Here is a 19,584-nt window from a genome sequence, read left to right on the forward strand (position 1 = left end):
TTGTACATAGTTAAATAAATGGCAAAGTTCCAACAATAATCTCTCTTTTTTTTTGAGACAGAGTCTCTGTCACCCAGGCTGGAGTGCAGTGAGGCAATTAGAGCTCAATGCAGCTTCAGACTCCTGAGCTCAAGCCTCTCACCTCAGCCTCCCAAGTAGCTGGGATTACAGGCATGAGCCACTGTGCCCGTTCCCAATGAGCTCTTTTTTAAAAAATTAATCTAAGGGTTGGCACTGTGACTCACGCCTGTAATCCTAGCACTCTGGGAGACTGAGGCAGGAGGATTGCCTGAGCTCAGAAGTTCAAGACCAGCCTCATTAAGAGCAAGACCCTGTCTCTACTAAAAATAGAAAAAAAATTAGCTGGGCGTCATGGTGCTCGCCTGTAGTCCCAGCTACATGGGAGGCTGAGGCAGGAGGATAGCTTGAGCCCAGGAGTTTGAGGTTGCAGTGAGCTATCATGATGCCACTGCAGTCTACCCATGGTGAGGGAATGAGACTCTGTTTCAAAAAAAAAATAAAATTTTTTTTTAATTATCCAGGTGTGGTGGCGTGTGCCTATAGTCCCAGCTACTTGGGAGGCTGCAGTGAGAGGATCACTTGAGCTCAGGAGATCAAGATTGCAACGAGCTATATGATAGCACCACTGAACTCCAGTCTGCACAATAGAGCGACACCCTATCTGGTGGGGGTGGGGGTCGGGGTGGGGAGAGAAGACAAAAGAAATGGTATGTTTAATGGTTCAAAATATCTAAACATTGTCATTGTAACAAGACCTATTACTTATCTAGGACTTACTATGTGACTTGCACTTTACATATATAATTATTAATCTTTAGAAGAATTCTGCAAGGTAGGAATATCTCTTTTACAAATAAAGAAACGGAAACTCAGGCTGGGCGCGGTGGCTCACGCCTGTAATCCTAGCACTCTGGGAGGCCGAGGCAGGTGGATCGCTCAAGGTCAGGAGTTCGAGACCAGCCTGAGCAAGAGTGAGACCCCATCTCTACTAAAAAAATAGAAAGAAATTATCTGGACAACTAAAATATATGTAGCAAAAATTAGCTGGGCATGGTGGCACATGCCTATAGTCCCAGCTACCCAGGAGGCTGAAGCAGTAGGATCGCTGAAGCCCAGGAGTTTGAGGTTGCTGTGAGGTAAGGCTGACGCCACGGCACTCACTCTAGCCCGGGCAACAAAGCAAGACTCTGTCTCAAAAAAAAAAAAGAGAAAGAAAGAAATGGAAACTCAAAGTGGGTGCAATGGCTCATACCTGTAATTCTAGCACTTTGGGAGACTGAGGTGGGAGGACTGTTTGAGGTCAGAAATTCAAGACTAGTGTGGCCAACCTGGCAAGGACACATTTCCACAAGAAATAAAATTTAAAAATTGCCAGGCACAGTGGCATACGCCTATAGTCCTAGCTACTTGGGAGGCTCAGGCAGCAGGAGGCTCAGGCATGCTTCACTTGAACCCAGGAGTTTGAGGCTGCAGTTAGCTATGATTGCACCATTGCACTTCAGCCTGGGTGACAGAGTGAAACCCTCCAAAAAAAAAAAACCAAAAAAGTTACATCATAATTTGCTCTGGGTCATAAAACAAGTAAGCTGGGACTCTCTGACTTTAAAGCAAACCTTTCTACTATACAATGCCCTGTTTCATGAACATGTTCCATATATTATTAAACATTCATCTTAATAAAGTCATATGCAACTAAGACATTGGTCTGCCTAAAAAAATAGTACATTTTTAAAGCCTAACCTTCAAATGTCCTTCGCCTGTGAGGAATTCAGAGTAACCAGCATCAGTGGCCAGCAAACCTACAAATTGCATGCTGGGTCGTTGTTGTATAAAGGCTTCAACAGCTTTATCTGTCACATGCTTTCTCCCAGAAACATCCAAAGAGACAAGGTTGGGTAGGATGTCTTTTTGTTCTAGTAAGCGAAGAGCTATGTCTGATGTAAACTGTTTATCATCTGAGATATCAAGATGATTTAGATGTTTTAGTTCCCGAACAACATCCAGTATCTGGGTAGTTGTCATTTTTAAACATTTCAAGTGATGCATGGTTAGAGATTTGAGTCGGTCTTTGCAGGCCAGCAGAGCAGTGATGTCTGTGATCGAGGTATTAGAAATATCCAGGCTCTCTAATCTTGGCAACGAGGCAACTTCAGCCAGGTCTTCATTATAAAAGAGAACATTGGTGATGCTTAAAGCTCGAAGGCCAGAAAGCCGGCTGAAGCACCGCTCATAAGGATCCTCAAGGGAGAGAGTTAATGAATTCAGCACTAGGCACTGGAGATTTTGCTGGATCCACTTGTTACTGCCAAGGCCACTGATAATGTCTGTAATCGTGATATCAGCATTCACACCTGTGGCATCAAGTTCCACTAACTTGTGGTGGCAGAAAGCTTTCCGGAAAGCAACAGCAGAGATCTTTGCTTTGCGAATGCAAGCTCGCTTTAAGCGCATTTGGTTGCCCCTAAAAATACCCACAGTTCCATCATTCAGTAGACCTGGGAAAAAACAAGCAGCATTTTAACTTCAAAAAACAGTTAAAGAATAGCTAAAATTTATATCACACTTAAATTTCCAAAGCACTCCCATGTAACAGTATCTCATTTGATAATCACAATTCACTGAGAGGAGAACATTATTATCTACAATTTATAGACAGGTAAACTGGGGCTCAGAAAGTGGTTTTCCACAATCACAGAGCTAGCAAATGACAGACATCAGAACTGTCATAGACATTACTGATATACACTAACACCTGGTTCTCCTCGCCTTACTAGACACATAGACAGCTACATTTTCCAGCCCTCCCTTGTAGTTAGATGAGGCCATGTTCCTAGTTCAGGCCCATGGGCTGTAGGCTGAAGCACCTGAGAGCCAGTGCATGATTTTTCAAGCTATCTTTTCCTGCTAGGACAAATGAGGAGGCTTCATGTTGTAGACAGTGTACCTTTATGAAGGTAGAACCTCCATCAGTTTAGATCCCAGGGTGACCAAGAAGCAGAACCTTCTACAGACTTACAGAGGTTATATACCATGAGTGAGTTATAAACTTTGTGTTAAGTATATGATTTGCTACAACTCATTTCTAGTTTATCCTTTAAATTCACTATAACACTTTGTTATACACACAAACACATATACAAGCAGTATATTTAGCACATATAATGCCTACAAATTAATTATCAAACCACTAGCCAGATCTGAAACCTAATTAAAAGGATTTAGTAGTTATAGTCCCTCCCTCCCTGTCAGATGAATGCAAATGACGTAGACACTAATTTCTTGAAGTCCCTTAGAGATCTACCTGTCCACCAATCAATAGTGCCACCAATATATGATATAAATCTCAACAATATTATATATTAAACAACATCTACTGTGAAAGAAATGACAGTCATGACAATAAAAGTTAATCTAAGAACAGTCTGGGGTGAATTACCACTTAGCCCCAGGTAAATAAATAGCCTAAAGTCAAGAGAAAAAACTTTCTTTTTTTTTTTTTAGACAGAGTCTTGCTCTGTTGCCTAGGCTAAAGTGCAGTGGGATCAGCACAGCTCACTGCAGCCTCCAACTCCTGGGATAAAGCAATCCTCCTGCCTCAGACTCCTGAGTAGCTGGGACTACAGGTGCGTGCCACCAGGCCTCGCTAATTTTTTCTATGTTTTTTTTTTTAGTAGAGATGGTCTCACTCTTGCTCAAGCTGGCCTCGAACTCCTGACCTGAAGCAATCTTCCCACCCACCTAGGATTACAGGCCTGAGCCAGCCTGCCTGGCCCAAGAGAAGAACTCTTAAGTGGCACCTCAGCTAGCTCATTCTCAAGAAGTAGGTAGGCTGCCAGCCAGCTACCCTTAAATTAGAACTAAGGTATTTTTTAAAGGCAGCACTGCTATCTAACAGATTTTTCACTTAATTATCATTAAACAGTTAAAAACTTGGGCTGGATGTGGGGGCTCAGGCCTATAATCTTAGTGCTTTGGAAGGCTAAGGCAGGAGGATTGCTTGAGGTCAGGAGTTCAAGACCAGCCTGAGCAATGGAGCAAGGCCCCCCATCTCTACAAAAAGAAAAGAAAAATTAGCTGGGCATAGTGGTGCATGCCTGTAGTCCCAGCTACACAGGAGGCTGAGGCAGAAGGATCACTTCAGCCCAGGTGTTTGAGGTTGCAGTGAGCCATGATCATGCCACTACCCTCATGTCCAGGCAACAAAGTTAGATCATGTCTGCAAGACAAAAAAAAAAAAATTAAAAATGGGCAAATGATCTTAATAGACATTTCTTAAAAGAAGACATACAAATGGCCAAAAAATACATGAAAACATGCTCAGTATCACTAATCATCAGGGAAATGCAAATCAAAACCACAATGAAGTATCATCTCACACCAGTTAGGATGGCTATTTTCAAAAAAACAAAAAAATAACATGCTAGCAAGGATGTAAAGAAAAGGGAACTCGTATAAACTGTTGGTGGGAATGTAAATTAGTACAGTCACTATGGAGAACAATATAGAAGTTCCTCAAAAAACTATAAACAGAACTACCATATGATTCAGCAATCACACTATGTGGCATTTATCCAAAGAAAAGAAAATCAGTATAATGAACAAACATCTGCACCCCTGTTTACTGTAGCACTATTCACAATAGTCAAGATATGGAATCAACCTAGGTGTCCAACAACAGATGAATGGATAAAGGAAATGTAGCGTAATATACACAAGCAAATACTATTCAGCCATAAAAAAGACTGAAGTCCTGTTACTCACAGCAAGCAACATGGATGGAACTGGAGGACATTTTGTTAAGTGAAATAAGCCAGGAACAGAAAATTAAACATTGCATGTTCTCACTCATATGTGGAAGCTAAAAAAAAGTTGATCTCGGCTGGGCGCGGTGGCTCACGCCTGTAATCCTAGCACTCTGGGAGGCCGAGGCGGGTGGATCACTCGAGGTCAGGGGTTCGAGACCAGCCTGAGCAAGAGCGAGACCCCGTCTCTACTAAAAATAGAAAGAAATTATCTGGACAACTAAAATACATATAGAAAAAATTAGCCGGGCATGGTGGCTCATGCCTGTAGTCCCAGCTACTCGGGAGGCTGAGGCAGTAGGATCGCTTAAGCCCAGGAGTTTGAGGTTGCTGTGAGCTAGGCTGACGCCACGGCACTCACTCTAGCCCGGGCAACAGAGTGAGACTCTGTCTCAAAAAAAAAAAAAAAAAAAAAAAGTTGATCTCATAGAAGCAAAAAGTAGAACAAAGGATGCTAGAGGCTAGGAAAGGTGGGGGGAGATTTGTTAGAGGATACAAAATTACAACTAGATAGGAGGCATAAGCTCTAATGTTCTATATCACTGTAGGATGTAGGATTAACAATAATATATAGTTGCAAATAGCTAGGAGGAGGATACTGAATGTTCCCAGCACAAAGAAATGACATGCTAATTACCCTGATCTGATCACTTTACATTATATGATTGAAACATCACTACTTACCCCATAAATATGCACAGCAATTATATGTCAATTTAAAAAATACAACAAAAAAATACAAAAAAGACTGCTAACAATATCATTAATCCTTTGAGTTCGGTGAATAAGTAAAACATTTTAAATGCATACGTTAAGCATTTTCTAAAATCAATGCTATTAGAAAAAGTATAGTATTACCAATATTACAAGCATTCATAGAACAATTTTTTTCCATTTAAAAATTTTCATGTACACTACACTTAGGTGATGGGTACACCAAAAGTCGGAGCCCCACACTAACCAAATATACATGTAACAGAATTCAATTTGTACTCTCTAAATCTATTAAAGTTTTTTTTAATTTAAAAAAAGAAGTCAGGCACAATGGCTCACACCTGTGATCCTAGCACTTTTGGAGGCTGAGGCAAGAGAATCGAGGTCTGGAGTCTGAGACCACCCGAAGCAAGAGCGAGACCCCATCTCTACTAAAAAACAGAAAAATTAGCCAGGTGTGGTGGCGTGAGCCTGCAGTCCTAGCTACCCAGGAGTCTGAGGCAGGAGGATTGCTTAAACCCAGGAGTTTGAGATTGCAGTGAGCTATGATGATGCCACTGTACTCTAGCCCGGGTGACAGAGCAAGACCCTGTCTCAAAAAAATAAAATTAAATTGAAAAAGAAAGGAAAAAGAAAATTTGCAGGAAATGAATGAGGAGAATAAAAGTTTGCTTTTCATTAATGAATATAATGAGTGCCCCAAAGTCACAAATCTAGAATCTAGATATTTAGCTTTTGAAAACTTCAACTAAAAGAATCCCTCAAAACATCAAAGCAGGTTGTTAAACTCACTGAATATAAAATTATTATTGAATCAAAATGAACTGGAACAATTTTAAAGAAGTCATAAAGTCTTTTGTATGTCAATCTGAACAAAATACTTAAAAGAATCAGACTGAAGAGTCAATGTTAATGACTATAATCTGTTTTATACATAGTTTCTGACAATACAATACATTTCAATTTAAAAAAAGTTTTCAAACACAGAAAAATTTATGAAGCAGCTTTTAAAAATTGTGACAAGAATTGGCAACATGTTCTCTTGCATAGTCTCAGTAGTGTCCACTCTTGTTTGAAGACGGACATGATTTTTACAAAGAGATTAAATAATTTAGAATCCTTTTGGTGAAAAAAGCAGGTAATCACATTGTGATAACACAAATAGGGGCAGCAAGTTATTTCTCTGACCCTCAGTTTCCTCTTCTGAAGGCAGTTTGAAAAGAAAAGTTAGAAAATACATTTAAATCAAGCATACAGCTCTCTTAAGGCATTACTCTGAGGACAATTATTTAGTTAAACTCACTTAAAAACCACTTCCATTATTTCATACATACAAAGCATTTGCCACAGTGCCTGATATATAACAATAAGCATTCATTAAATGCTAGCTGCTATTATCAGCTATCACTAGTTATATTTCAAAAGGATAACTGTATCGAGCAAAGTTAAAACCTTAGTTACCATTTATTATTTTGATTTACAAGTTTTTTTTAATTGAAAATGCTGAGCATAATTGTTGAGATTAGAAAGAAATGTTAGCAGTGAGATAAATCTCTCAAATTGTTGTGCAGCTTTGTAAGACACCTTTAACTTTAACATATATAGTATTTATTGAAATTTACCCTGATGCCTGTGGCAAGTTGGAAAAATTCAGAGACTGTGGACTTGAGCAACTTAGTGAAAAACCAAGGAGTGCAGAGGTGGTCTTCTTTCCTAAATTATTCCAAAATGCCTCAATTACAGCGTCATTTTTTCCCACTCTTCCTTGGAATGCATTATCTATATTCATGCTTAATAATTACGTGTGTGTGTATATATATATATATAAAGTCACAACAAAAGTGTAAACCATTATCTGGCATCTAGGAGCAGGGATATTTCTAATGTAGGCGCAGGAAGGCCATGTAGCACAATGGGAAGGGCATATATTTAGAATCAGACAGACTTGCATATGAACCAGGACTCCACCATTTATTAGCAGTGTGACCCTCAGCAAATTACTTCTCTGAACCTCAGTTTCCTTATCTGTGTATAAATGGGGATAAAAACAGCTATCTTATAGAGTTTTTGAAAAAATTCCATGAAAATATATATAAAATGTCTAGCACATAGGGAAGAAATAAATGATAGCTATTATTATTGCCAATTTTTCATTGTATTTTATAGCTGTGGACAAATCATATTTCCTACTTGTAAGAGTTTACAAGCCCTAAAGATATAAAGATATATCTTTTTCAACTTAAAACTTAAAAAGAACAAAAATACTCAATATATTTAACCAAAACTTCACAGACGAGACTTTCTCAATTTATTTTCAGAATTTATTTTTGAAAATAGAAGTACTAAATTAACTGTGATTTCCCATTTAAAAGGTCAAAAGCAAAAACTAATCTTTCCATAATAGCATTGATTCTCTTACTGTCAAATAAAAATGTAATTTTATACTGGCAGACTTCTAAGTGGAGATTTTGTAAGTTAGAGGAGTTATTTCTTTTTTTTTTTTTTTTTTTAAGACAGAGTCTCACTCTGTTGACTGGGCTAGAGTGCCATGGTGTCAGCCTGGCTCACAGCAACCTCAAACTCCTGGGCTCAAGCAATCCTACTGCCTCAGCCTCCCAAGTAGCTGGGACTACAGGTATGCGCCACCATGCCCAGCTCATTTTTTTCATATATATATTTTTAGTTCTCCAGCTAATTTCTTTCTAATTTTTAGTAGAGACAGGGTCTTGCTCTTGCTCAGGCTGGTCTCAAACTTCTGATCTCAAATGATCCCCACCTCAGCCTCCCAGAGAGCTACGATTACAGGCGTGGTGGCTAGAGGAGTTATTTCTGACAAGAATGGTTTCTCAAAACAAAAAAAAAAGGTTTGCCCAGATTAGAAAAATGTTTATTCTAAATTACACAGTTAAGAGGAAGAATAAGTAAAAATAAGTGAATTCCTTTTCCTGGAATCAGGCTCATCCGACCTTCCCTGTTATTTCTAAGAAAATAATTAAATGATTACAGTAGTACTTCAAAATCCAATGCCAATCAACAGCACATAATTTTTGTTTCTTCCATTTATTTTTTACCATGAAAAGCCATGGTCTGAAGCAGTCGATCAGCCACCTCCTGTGGGAATACTCCAGGTTCCTGCAGACAGAGTGTTCCATCTTGTCTTGCTGAACAGAACTTCTCAAGGTGAGTAGTGAGGAAATTCAAGCAGATATCAAGTAAGGAATATGGAGATGCCTCCTCCTTGGGGCCCAGGAAAAAAATATAAAGGAACAAAAAAGCCAACAAGTTAGTTTCCAGAAAAGCAAAGAACAAAACATTCATTTACTCATTCAACAAGTATTTATTTAGGTGTATCATATGCCAGATAACTGTGTTAGGCAGTGGGAGTACAACATGTGATCTATGTTCTCAGAAGCAAGAGAAGAGAAATATGGAAATAAACATTTACATACAGTCTCTTAAATATTATAAAAGAGGACATATTGGATACTATGTAAGCACACAAGCAGGGGGTTCTAATCAGTCAGGCATGGTCAGGGGAAGACCTTAGAGGTATAGCAAATTAATCTTCCTAAATTACCACCCATGATCCTCCCCTGCTCAAATCTTCAATAAACTCCCATGCCTAAAGACAAAAGACAAAATTCTTAGATTATAAGACTGATATCCAAATCCTTCCAAAATCTAGCCCAAATTTACTTTTCAACTTAATCTCCTACTAAATTCCCATTCCAATCTGATGGTTCAATTTTTTTTTAATTTTTTTGTTTTCTTTTGTTTTGAGACAGAGTCTTGCTCTGTCATCCCGGATAGAGTGCAGTGGCATCATCATAGCTCACTGCAACCTCAAACTCTTGGGCTCAAGTGATCCTCCTCCCTCAGCCTCCCAAGTAGCTGGGACTACAGGCACATGCCACCACATCCAGCTAATTTTTCTATTTTTAGTAGAGGCAGGGTCTCACTCTTGCTCAGGCTGGTCTCGAACTCGTGGCCTCAAGCAATCCTCCTGCCTCGGCCTCCCAGAGTGCTAGAATTACAAGCGTGAGCCATCAGCCCAGCCTGATAGTTCAAATACAATAAATTTACTTGAGTGAAAGAATACAGTATAGGTTTTACATCCTCAAAAAAGTTTAACCCAGTTTTCTAGTCGGAGGAATGAAAAACTAATCAAATTAGAACAAACAATTAAGTGTATGGGCTATAATTACTGAAATAAACACACTAAATGTCCCCAACAATGATAAAATTAAAATATATTTAACCATCCATTAGGTACTTTCTATATTACTGTGCTGAATGTTTTACAAGAATTAGCCATTGTTTCATTTATTCCTCACCCCCATTTTATAAAGTAGTCAAGCATTATCTTCATTTTCCATAAATGAAAATAGGCTCAAGAAAGTAACATCTTTCTCAGCATTGCATATACAGTAAGTAACAAAGTGTTGCTTCAAACTAGAAACTGATAGGGAGCACAACTCTTAGACACATTACGCTGCACATGTGACATTTTAATGGCTAAATAATACACATTCATTAAAAATTATATTTCAAAAGCCAGGTGAGGTAGCTCACACCTATAATCCCAGCACTTTGGGAGGCCGAGATGGGAGGATTACTTGAGCCCAGGAGTTGGAGACCACTGTGGGCAATACAGCAACACAGCGAGACCCCCATGTCTACAAAAAATTATCTGGGTGTGCTGCACATACCTATAGTACTAGCTACTTGGGAGGCTGAGGCAGGAGGATAGGTAACTAGGTACCTGGAATTAGCATGGCTCTCGCAGGTTAAGGGCTCAGTCCCATAAGACTGCCCCCACTTCAGACACCAGTCACAAGTCCCAGGTTTGCACCTATCTTCTGACCAACAGGTTATAAATTGGGGGTTCCAAGGATCCCCCTGAGGAGGGCCTCATATTTGATTATATGCTAATATTGCCCACAGAACAGAACTTCCATTGTCCAGGAAGGCATTCACTTACTATTAACCTCTGGGAAGGGGAGAGGGATCTACTGTAGAACACATACTGCCATCTGTGACTCCCCAAATCCCAGTAATTTAAACTAATACAGAAGTTTTGAGAGAGCAATGTTTCCTACTCTATTTTTAAAAAACAGCAGCAGCATAGGAAGACTAATAAGAAAGGATAAAGCAGAAGCTAGAATTAGGTGTCTAAACAATTCATCTCTTGGAAATTCCTGTTCAAAGAGGTTTTTCCTGGTACCAATGAGGGACACCACAGACAGACTAAAAACAAACCTCCTACTGAAAAAGCAAAAGAGATACAGGGTCAAGTCTGACTTCATTTGGATCATGAGGTAATCCATATAATTCAAAGACTAAACGATTTCTAGGTAGAACAGGAAAGTTCTTTTTAAATTAACTGAAATGGTTTCTACTCCATCTGGCCCAACTCAACTCTAATGTACAGCTCTTTTCCTATCACTCATTCCTCTTCTAAAAAATTTCTAAGACTCTAGGCTGGGCGCTGTGGCTCACGCCTGTAATCCTAGCACTCTGGGAGGCCGAGGCGGGTGGATCGCTCGAGGTCAGGAGTTCGAGACCAGCCTGAGCAAGAGTGAGACCCCGTCTCTACTAAAAATAGAAAGAAATTATCTGGACAACTAAAAAAAAAAAATATATATATATAGAAAAAATTAGCCGGGCATGGTGGCACATGCCTGTAGTCCCAGCTACTCGGGAGGCTGAGGCAGTAGGATTGCTTAAGCTCAGGAGTTTGAGGTTGCTGTGAGCTAGGCTGACGCCACGGCACTCACTCTAGCCCAGGCAACAGAGCGAGACTCTGTCTCAAAAAAAAAAAAAAAAAATTTCTAAGACTCTGTGTCATTTATAACCACAATTCTCATGCTGAGAACATGTACAAGGCGACCCCAGTAGAGATGTGCCACAGAACAAAAGCTACAGGATGAATGTGGTACATCTTCTTAGAATATAAACATACTGGCCAGGTGCAGTGGCTCACACCTGTAACCCCAGCACTTTGGGAGACCGAGGCAGGAGGATTGCTTGAGGCCCAGAGTTCCAGACCAGCCTGGGCAACATAGTAGATTCCATCTCTACAAAAAAATTTAAAAAAAAATTAGCCAGGCATGGTGGCATACACCTGTGTTCGTATCTACTTAGAAGACTGAAGCAGGTCGATCATTTGAGCCCAAGAGTTTGAGGTTGCAGTGAGCTATGATGATGCCACTGCACTCTGGCTCAGGTGACAGAGCAAGACTCTGTCTCAAAAGAAAAAAATAAGAATATAAACATACTTAGGCTGGGCACAGTGGCTCACGCCTGTAATACTAGCACTCTGGGAGACCGAGGTGGCAGGATCACTCAATCTCAGGAGTTCAAGAACAGCCTGAGCCCTAAGCAAGAGAAGACCCCATCTCTATCAAAAATAGAAAAAAATTAGGTGGTGGTCCACACCTATAGTCCCAGCTACTCAGGAGGCTGAGGCAGGAAGATCACTTGAGCCCAGGAGTTTGAGGCTGCTGTGAGCTAGGCTGGGCAACAGAGCAAGACTGTCTCAAAAAAAAGAATATAAACATACTGAATTAAATTATGTAATAACCAATAAATAACTTAAATACTTTTATACTGAAACAAATACATTATACAGTAGCAGGCAAAGTCACATGAATTTTAAGATAAAACACAAGAAATTCCTATCTGTAACACTACTTTCAAGTAATTCCCTTTCCTATGCCCCAGCAAGTTTAGTTTCCTCAGCTGTTTAAAAGTAAAAGTTGGAAAAACAGAGACCTATAGAATAAAGTGTAAACACTTTAGCAAGGTATTCAAAATGTTTTACTAACTGGCTCTAACCTTCCTCTCTAGCCTGATTTCTCACGGTTCCCTTCTCCCCGCAAACAAGACTACCTGTCAGACACACTAAACTGAGTGTTTCTTACAGCAGCCTAGTACCTACTATTCCTTAAGCACCGTAACAGGCATTTTTCACATGTAGGCCTTTGTTTAGTCTTTTTATGGCAAAACTCTCACGCATCCTTCAAAATTCAGTCAAAACTCACTACCTTTGTGATGTCTTTCCTAACTTCTAAGGCAGAATTAATTTTGCTCTCAGCACTTGAAAAATTAAATTGTACCATTAACAACAGTTATTATGTACTGAATGACAACTGTGTGATGCTGGGTACTAATCCTTGCACTTCATACATATTTTCAATCTTCAAAACAACTTTGTTTTGAAGAAAGTAAGTAAACTGAGGCTCGAAAAAATTAATTTATATATCAAAGATAAAACAGTCAATAGATAGCAGAATAAGAATAAAAATCACAACAGCTATCTTATGAAGCACTTATATGTATCAGGTACTGGTGCAGAGCTCTTTAGATAAATGAGCTCTTTCAATTTCTATATCCTGAGCCAAGTACAATTACAATATCCATTTTTTAAAGAGTAGGAAACTAAGGTTTAGGTTAAATATTTTCCCCATATTCACCTGGCCAGCATGTTGCTAAACTGGGACTCCAACTCAAGAATGAGGCCAAAGCCTATATTTTTAAGCTCTGAACTGCTACAATAATAACAACATAATTTATTGATACTTACATGCTAATATATGCTATGTACCATATGCTATGTGCTATTAACTATGCTATGTGCTTTACATATATAATTTCATTTACTTCTCACAAGAATTCCATAAATTAAATTCCAACAGTATCCCCATTCTACAGATAAGGACATTGAGGTTTTCACAGGTTAAGTAATTTGCTCAAATTACACAGCTAATAACTGATAGAGTCTGAACTGGATCCCAGGCAATCTGACTCTAGAGTTAAGTCTGTGCTTTTACCACTACATACACTGCCCTTTATATCAGATTCCAAAGTAGTTTTCTTCTACAATTCCATGTTACACCATAGTTATTTATGACTGTATCTGTTTCTGCCACTCAACCATGAACTCTGAGTTTAAGAAAATTAACCCTTCCTTTATTCTTAGAACTTAGCACAGTCACTGATATTTATAATACCTATTATAAGAAGGAAAAAAAAAAGACAAAGAATGAGTCCAAATTTGGAGAATGGTAAAGGGGCCTGCCCAGTGTCAAAAAACTGTAAGAAGTAGGGTCAAGATACAAAACGAGATCTGCTAATTATGAAGTCTATACTTTTTCCACTACGCCATACCATCTCTCAAACAGAACAATTATTAGTCTGGTATTAATAAATGTAAATGCTATAAACATTCGGGTACAGGTGTCTTTTTTATAGAATGACTTTTGTTCTTTTGGGTAGATGTCCAATAATAGGACTGCTGGATTGAATGGTAGGTCTACTTGAATCTGTTTAAGGTATCTCCATATTGCTTTCCACATAGGTTGCACTAGTTTGCAGTCCCACCAGCAGTGTATGAGTGTTCCTGTCTCTCTGCATCCACGCCAACATGTATTGTTTTGGGACTTTTTGATAAAGGCCATTCTCACTGGAGTTAAGTGATATCTCATTGTGGTTTTGATTTGCATTTCCCTGATGATTAGAGATGTTGAGCATTTTTTCATATGTTTGTTAGTCATTCTTATATCTTCTTTTGAAAATTTTCTATTCATGTCCTTTGCCCCCTTTTTGATAGGGTTGTTCGATTTTTTCTTACTGATTTTCCTGAGTTCTAAATAGATTCTTGTTATCAGTCCTTTATCTGATGTGTAGTATGCAAATTTTTTTTCCCATTCTGTAGGTTGTCTGTTCATTCTTGTGACTGTTTCTTTGGCTGTGCAGAAGCTTTTTAATTTAATCAGGTCCTGTACCCGAATGTTTATAGCAGCACAATTCACAATTGCAAAGATGTGGAAACAACCCAAATGCCCATCAATTCATGAGTGGATTAGTAAAATGTGGTATATGTATACCATGGAGTATTACTCAGCTATAAGAAATAACGGTGATATAGAATCCCTTTTGTTCTCCTGGAGAGAGTTGGAACCCATTCTATTAAGTGAAGTATCCCAAGAATGGAAAAATAAGCACCACATGTACTCACCAGCAAATTGGTTTCCCCAATCATCACCTAAGTGCACATTTGGGAATAACACCAATTGGGTATCAGACTGAGGTGGGAGAAGGGGGGAGGGGATTGGGTGTATACCTACATGATGAGTGCGTTGCGCACTGTCTGGGGAATGGTTATGCTTGAAGCTCTGACTTGGGGGGATGGGTGGGACATGGGCAATATATATAACCTGAACTTTTGTAACCCCATAATACGCTGAAATAAAAAAAAAAAGAGAGAGAGAGAGAGAAATAAATAAATAAATGTAAATGCCAAAACAGAATTTGGAGACCAACTAGTTACAATGGCTCAGACATGAGGTGATTATGCTATGGATTAGAGGCAATGAGAATGGAAAAAAAAAATCAAAAGTGAAAAGTATTTTGCAGAAATAACTGACAAAATGTAGTAAGTGACCAAACAGGAAACAGGAGCTGGTTTTTTCTGAATCCCCAGTACCTAGCACAATGCCTGGCACTCTAGTAGACAGGCAAGTGTTCCTGGAAAGACTGACAGACATTTATATGGCACACTTTTCACATACATAATCTCACTTAGCCCTTACAACAGTCTTGTACAGTTGCTATAATAGGCACCATTTTGTATATGAGGAAACTGGAACTCAGAAAGAATAATGTATGCAACGTCATCTATTTAGAATGTGGCAGAATTGGGCCTTGAACCACAGTCTTTAATTCCAAATATCATGCCCCTTGTCTTACTCATATGGCTCCCTCAGGTGAAGGAGGGAAAGAGTAGAGGGAAGTTGAGACAAAAAAGTAGTAATTAATCCAGGAAAACTTAAGTGTCTGTGTGTGCAGAAACAGGCCGCAATAAAGCACATGGGATAAAATGTTAACATCTGAGAAATCTGGGTGAATGGTACATGAAAATTCTTTGCATTATTTTTATAATCTTTGGTAAGTCTGAAATTATCATAATAAAAAGTTAGAAAATAAGAATTAAAAATAGTGATTAATACTCCCATGATGTCACTCAAAAATGGATAAGATGACTGGGCGGAGGACTCTGTCATGGTCATGGAGCGTTCATCTGCTTAGGCAAGTACAGAAATGGAACTGATGCTTTAGTGAAAGAACTGAACTGAATATACAGATTTTAGTATCACCCCCAAGTGGTGACAGCTGAGTCCTAAGAATAGATAAACTCAGTGATCAGAAGAGATAACTAAGCCCTGTAATTAACTACATCAAGTACAGCAGGCAGAGTGACAGTCCCTGAGCAATGGCTGAAAAGATATTCTATAACAAACAGGAAAAACAATAGTTCAGTCCAACAGCATAGTGGCCCTCTTTATTCAATTTTGTTGGCTAACATGGTGTTTTTTGGAACATGATTTAATCCTGATAATTGTGAATTATTCAAACAGTCGGTCCAGACTGGTTCTCTTAGATACTGCTGGTCAGAATGTAAACTGGCACAACTTTTCTGGACACTGGGCAAGTCCTTTTACCACTCTTCTAATCATTCTTTTCTTTTTTCCTTATACAGGTAAATACCAGGGATAGTGCTGGGTTCTAAGGACACAGGGTTGGTTACTAATTTTGAAAAGTATACCTGTGAACTCTCTATTCTATTTCACAATGTTTCAAGAAACAAAAATAAAGATTTTGAGTTATTTCGAAATGATTTTGGTTGTAGGATTATGTCCCATGGATTGTGACACTGCTCTGAGACTAGACCACACAGGTCACAATCTAAATAGTTAAATATTTACATAAGCAATTAAAGAATTTCTACTATTAAACCTAAGTATACACATATATCTTCTCTTCTCCTCCCACCTTTTGATATTACAGAACAGAACCTTGAAGGAACAAAAAAACAGAAGAAAAGCATAACTGTACTGAAAGGGGGACGGTCAGAAGAAGTCTTGACATGATACCACCTACAGCAGACAAAGGTGGCTCACAAATGTTGAAGAAAAAAAAGAAAAATTAGTAATAACAAGAGGAATCTTCACCATTACAACATGTATTTAGCACTGTAGTTTATAAAGCCTTTTTAAAACAATCATTACAACTCTGTGAGGTAAGGAGAACAGAGATAATTTCTGTTGAGCAAACTGAGGTTCAGAGTAACTTTCCTAGTGGCAGCCACGCCTCCCTTACTTTATACTTGCTGTCTTGATACTTGCTGTTACCTCTCCTTAGAATGTCCTTCACCATCTGTTCTGTCTATCCAAGTCCTACTCATCTTTCAAGAGCCAGTTCACATGCCCATTACTATATGAAGCTATCTCTCATAAACCAAAACACAGGCAGATGTAATCATACTACACATGTATGTATAGTTCTATAACAGTCATCCACTGTGTAATTTATTTGTTTAGATAGCTGTCTCCCCTGTCTAGGCTATTAGTTCAAGGATAGTTAGTAGTTCTCAAATGTTTGTCTGTGGTCCACTCAGGAGGGAAGAAGACCTCAGAGCCTACCCATCCCTCCTGGTTCTCACGTTCCACTGGAAAACAGTAATAACAATAAAGTATCAGCAAGGAAATTTTATATACATCTGCTTTGACAATAAGAAAAGGGATGTTTCCTATTTGAATAACAATGTGTCAAGGTCTAAATTTGGAAACTTTTAAGTTAAAAGTATATTAATGCAACTATACATTACCACATACCAGAGCTAACCAAATAAACCACAACAAATGAAATCAATAATAAAGTTAATGATAATTCATAATCAAGAAACAAACTAGCAACAAAAACTACCATCAACTCAAGACAATATTACTGATGCACTGATTACAAAGCTCCCTTACAAGAAATTACAGGAATTCCAACAAACTACATTTGTACATAAACAGAAGGAGCTTTGCAACACTTCTAAATACTGGATAGGCATTTTTTTTTTTCCCCCTGAAACAGTGTCTCACTCTGTTGCCTGGGCTAGAGTACAGTGGTACTATCAGAGCTCACTGCAACCTCAAACTCCTGGGCTCAAGCAATCCTCCTGCCTCAGCTTTCATAGTAGCTGGGACTACAGGCGTGCACCACCACACCTGGCTAATTTTTAAGTCCTTTTTTTAGAGATGGGGTCTCGCTATGTTGCCCAGGCTAGTGTTGAACTCCTGGTCTCAAGCAATCCTCCCACCTTGGCCACCCAAAGTGCTAGGATTATAGGCATAAGCTATAGTGCCTGGCCTGGGCACTAGAGTTCTAGAGTTCTCAGTAAACTCTAGTAATCTGCTAACTTTAATTTTATGATTACTAAATTGTAGCAATCATTAGTAATTCACCTAATAGCTCTGTAGTATGGATCCCTTAATAGTATAAAAATATCAAAAGTCTGGGAATTGCATCATTTACCAGTCCCTAGGAGTTAAGAAAAGGATTTTCAGGACAGTTCATGATCCTTCAGGAGGAGCTCTGTGTCCCACATGTTGAAAACCACCAGGTTAAGAGTTAAGAACCATTCCTTAGCTAGGTATGGTGGTGCATGCCTGTAACATCAGCTACCTGGGAGGCTGAGCCAGGAAGATTGCTTGAGCCCAGGAGACTGAGATCAGCCTGGGCAACATATTGAGACAAAAAAAAAAAAATGCCTTATATATTTCTTTCCCCCTACTCTGACAGAATAAATGCTCAGTGTCTATTGAGCAAGAAATAAATATGAATAAATGAACTGCCTTTAGGCAGATAGCCTGCTTTTGAACCACAGCTTCTTATAAAAACATGGCACACCTGGGAGCATGGGGCTATGAAGACAGGGCAAAAAAGGAATCTTACATCATTAGCTCTTCCTAAATATTCTCACAGTTTTCTTTTAATCTCCACTCTCCTTTTTTTTTTTTTTTTTTTTGCCTTCTTATACTCTCCCCTTCCTTGAAGTATTTAGTCATCTACACAGCATTCAACTATAGAGACATTCTCACTTTCCCATGACTTAAGTTACCTATTGTTGGTTGGTTAGTTTTGTAAATTTAAAACTTTCATTTTGTTACTATATTGACAGAGTCATAGCAAAGAAGCATTTCAACATTCCGAGCAGTGGCTCATCCATTTCTACCAAATGGGGACATGGGGGACACTGGGAATTGACTACATATGGTATTGCTGCTGGTATGATGGAAAATGAAAGAGATCCTTGTAGATCAGGCATTTTTTATTTTTTTATCTTTTTTATTTGTATAAATTTAATGGGTACAAGTGCAGTTTTGTTACATGAATATATTACATATTGATGAAGTCTGGGCTTTCACAGAATCAATCATCACCCGAACAATGTAGGTCGTACCCATTAAGTAATTAGGCATCTTTCATACTTGGGAACTGAGGCCCCATAATACACATCTAATAAATTATTTGTTAAATGAATTAATAAATTACTGGATGGATGACTCGTCTCAAAACTTATTTTTTGGGCCCAGTGTGGGTATTCTATCGTATTTTCTAATATTTTAATTGGATCTTTCTTAGGATCAAACAATGCCTTTAAAATGTCATCTACTGAGAGCTAACTCAATTCCATCTGTAGTTCTCTAAGTGCCTTGGTGATAGCAACTAGGTAAGGCTGAAATGCTAATTTGAGTGTGATGTCACGATTCTCAAAGTCAGTGAACCTTTCATTGTATTCTCCAATTAATAGGTCTATAATAGCTGCGTATTCTTCAAATGACTCGCATATATCATCCTGCTCATCAATGACCTTTGTTAACTGGGGAAAATGTTCATCCGAAACTTCCTCTTGAAAAAAAAGTATTTGAAAAAAAAAAAAGAAAGAAAGAAAAAGAAGTATTTGAAAAAAAAAAAAAAGAAAGAAAGAAAAAGAAATATTTGAGAAAAAAGAAAGAAAGAAAAAGAAGTATTTGATCATGCCACTGCACTCTAGCCCTGGCAAAAGAGGAAGACCCTATCTTAAAAAAAAAAGAAAAAGAAAAAGAAAAAAAGCAGGTAGTACCAAGGATATAGATACATTGAACTATTTGGCATGAACTATGGGAGTATTTTTCTTTTTTAAAAACCACCAACTACTCTTCATAGACCCCTAGAT

The 19,584-nt window shown here is 38.5% G+C and overlaps 1 protein-coding gene across 1 annotated transcript in view; it reads right to left on the reverse strand.

Annotated features, from left to right (window-relative positions):
- Positions 1 to 19,584, reverse strand: part of ZYG11B (zyg-11 family member B, cell cycle regulator) — a 72,522-nt gene that overhangs the window by 42,123 nt on the left and 10,815 nt on the right. The window contains exons 2-3 of the mRNA XM_045548008.1: positions 8,609 to 8,774; positions 1,762 to 2,516 (exon numbers count right to left, since the gene is read on the reverse strand). Of these exons, the coding sequence (XP_045403964.1) occupies positions 1,762 to 2,516; positions 8,609 to 8,774 (921 nt within the window). The remainder of the gene's footprint in view (positions 1 to 1,761; positions 2,517 to 8,608; positions 8,775 to 19,584) is intronic.

The sequence above is a fragment of the Lemur catta genome, chromosome 3, assembly GCF_020740605.2.
Source record: "Lemur catta isolate mLemCat1 chromosome 3, mLemCat1.pri, whole genome shotgun sequence".
Taxonomy (NCBI): Eukaryota; Metazoa; Chordata; class Mammalia; order Primates; family Lemuridae; genus Lemur; species Lemur catta.